Source organism: Glycine soja, chromosome 1 (assembly GCF_004193775.1).
Source record: "Glycine soja cultivar W05 chromosome 1, ASM419377v2, whole genome shotgun sequence".
NCBI lineage: Eukaryota > Viridiplantae > Streptophyta > Magnoliopsida > Fabales > Fabaceae > Glycine > Glycine soja.
The window spans coordinates 2794008-2796715 of NC_041002.1; the positions used below are offsets into that span (position 1 = coordinate 2794008).

The 2708-nt window shown below is 27.2% G+C and overlaps 1 protein-coding gene across 1 annotated transcript; it reads right to left on the reverse strand.

The window, feature by feature from the left end:
• Window positions 1-612: 612 nt before the first annotated feature.
• LOC114409586 (cyclin-dependent protein kinase inhibitor SMR6-like) lies at window positions 613-1590 on the reverse strand. The gene has a single exon (XM_028373092.1). It carries the CDS (start codon window positions 1215-1217, stop codon window positions 894-896), a length of 324 nt encoding a protein of 107 aa, XP_028228893.1. The 5' UTR covers window positions 1218-1590; the 3' UTR covers window positions 613-893.
• Between the last annotated feature and the right edge of the window lie 1118 nt (window positions 1591-2708).

Genomic DNA, 2708 nt, shown 5'->3' on the forward strand with positions numbered 1-2708 from the left:
AGTGGCACACATAAATAGGCACTCATTGATACAGGAATTAAGCTAGTTCAGTTCTGTACATTTACATTTTTAAAAATTTTGAATAAATGTTTAGATAAGTTAAGTTTCTTCAAGAGCTCGCCAAGGTCATAATACACAGGACTATCAACATTTAGAAAATTACTTTTAAATTCTTTATCAATAAAATTATCACAACAGTGATCACAATAGCAACAAAATCTTATTTAAGTGAGATATTTAAATCACACAACCACATTTAATTTAAATTTATTTTCTTATGATATATATATATATATATATATATATATATATATATATATATATATATATATAAGTCAATTCTTATTTTTATCGAACGAATCTTTGATGGCTTTCTGTACATTTACATGAATCAATAGAAAGAGTACTATTCCTTTGTAAATTTACAGATAAGGAAACATGTCTTTTATGTAATACCAAACGAAGCAGATAAACATGCAGCAGACAAGACAATGTCAATTCAATTTGACGTCAGCTACTTCATCATATTACCATCTCTTCTTCAAGAGAGAGAGAGACTCAAAATGAAACAAAATTAACACAGGCAACTAAAACTAGAAGAAGATCAAAGCATGCAACAAGCAAGCAAATATCTAATTTTAATTTGTTTATTCAGCTCTTTATACAAATACAAATACCCTAATAATCTCTAAACTCCTGCAATGTTTAAGCTCTAGCTAGCTAGATTAATTAATAACAGAGAATTAAAACGACTTAAAAACTTAATAAAATATAAAATATATAGAAAGTTACATATAACAGAACTAAATTAATTATAGCTAGCTCTAACTAATAACTTGCTAAAGTTTTAATTGGTGAAGGGTTATATATTTTTCCCACCTCTATGATATCAATTAGCTAGTCCTTTCAACATGGCGTATAAACACAGTTTCTAAGTCCGGTGGAGTGAAGAACTCTCTTGCTCCACCACCACGATAGTTGCACTTCAAAGAAGGTTTTCTCTTCCTAGGAGCTGGTGGACACTTCAACGTGGTTGGAATCTTTGCTTCTTCCCCTTTTGGTGTCGTTGAACACTCTTCCAAGTCACCTTCTTCATCTTTTTCTTCTTCTTTGGTGGTAAATATTGGCTTCAATGGCGCTCGTGAAGGGATTCCAGCGATGACCCATTTTCTAGTACTATCTGACTCTTCCACTTGTGGCTTCTCTGAGAACCCCATATTTAACCACCAAAAGGGAAATATATGAATATGTATGTATAGGAAGGAATAATAAGGGAATAAAGATGGTTCTTTTATTTTTTTTTCTTTCTTCTTTTTCCTTTTTTTTCTTTCTTGTTCAATAGACTTATACTCTTTTGGGTGTAAACTGGTTGAGGAATCAGATGAAACCAGTAGGAAAGTGTTGACTGGGGAAAAGAGAGTGAGATGAGGAATAAAGAGGGGAAATGAGAAAAAACTTTTGCACTGAGAAAGATGGAGAAACGGATTATTAAGAGAAAAAGGAGGGTTTGGTTAAGGTTCAATGGAAGTGTTTCTTTGAAGATTGTTGAAGGTGAGGGGACAAAGGAAAAGTGATGTTTAAAGAGATTAGAGACTTTTATAAGGGCTTTTTGGTGCGCGAACGTGTAAAATGATTACAGGATATGGAAATTAATTACTCCAAAAATGATAAACTCCTTCACGCATGTAGTAATTGATACAGTAATTGTAATAAAAAGGGTGCTGAGAATAAAATGAGATAAGCTCACAATTATTAAATTTTAAAAATTAAATTGATGTTTTTTTATGAAATGAGAATCAAAGATAAATATAAAAAATTTATAATATTATATATATATATATATATATATATATATATATATATTTATTTATTGTTTAACCAAATGAGATAGATTTTTGTAATAATCAGATAGATGGTAGGGGTTTGTGAACTGTGAAAGGAAAAAAATATAGTTGAAAGAATAGATTTTATTAAAGATAGTTAACAAAAAAATTTAACAAATATTATTTATCCATAAAATTAATGGATAGTTAGTACTTATAACATATTGAACAAAAAAAATTAAACAGGTGCGTCAAGTAATTAATATGTATAACATTATATTCCTTACATATCAAATTTTAGTCATGGTGCATTTTCTAAATTTATGAGAATATAAGATGATCAGGCATGAATTTTAACTAACAATGAGTAAATGTACAAAACTGATATCTTTCCAAGTCTTTATCAATACTCTGGTTGATCATAAAATGTTTTTATATATTAACAACCAAAATTGTTTATTATAACCGCATTTTATATATTATTAAATAATTATACATATTTATTGTCATTAATGTATTTTTAAATTGAAAATTTTGATGTAATAAATAGTCATACAATATTATTATTTGATAAATTTATAGGTAATTAAAATATATTTTCAACATATTAATTAATACAGTAAAAATCGACGAGCAGATAATAATATTATATTTGAAAAAAATGAATAATTGGATAAATTATACTTTATCCTCTTATGATTAATTTTACCTTTCCCAACGCTGTATTTAATATATTTTATCAATTTAATCCCTCTAACAGTAACAGCTGGATTAATATAAAAAATATGGTAACTATAATTAAAAGCATGCTTAATTTTAACAGAAAAATAATTATACATGGGGATGTAAAAAGTTTTACACTATTATTTAATTATAATTTATTAT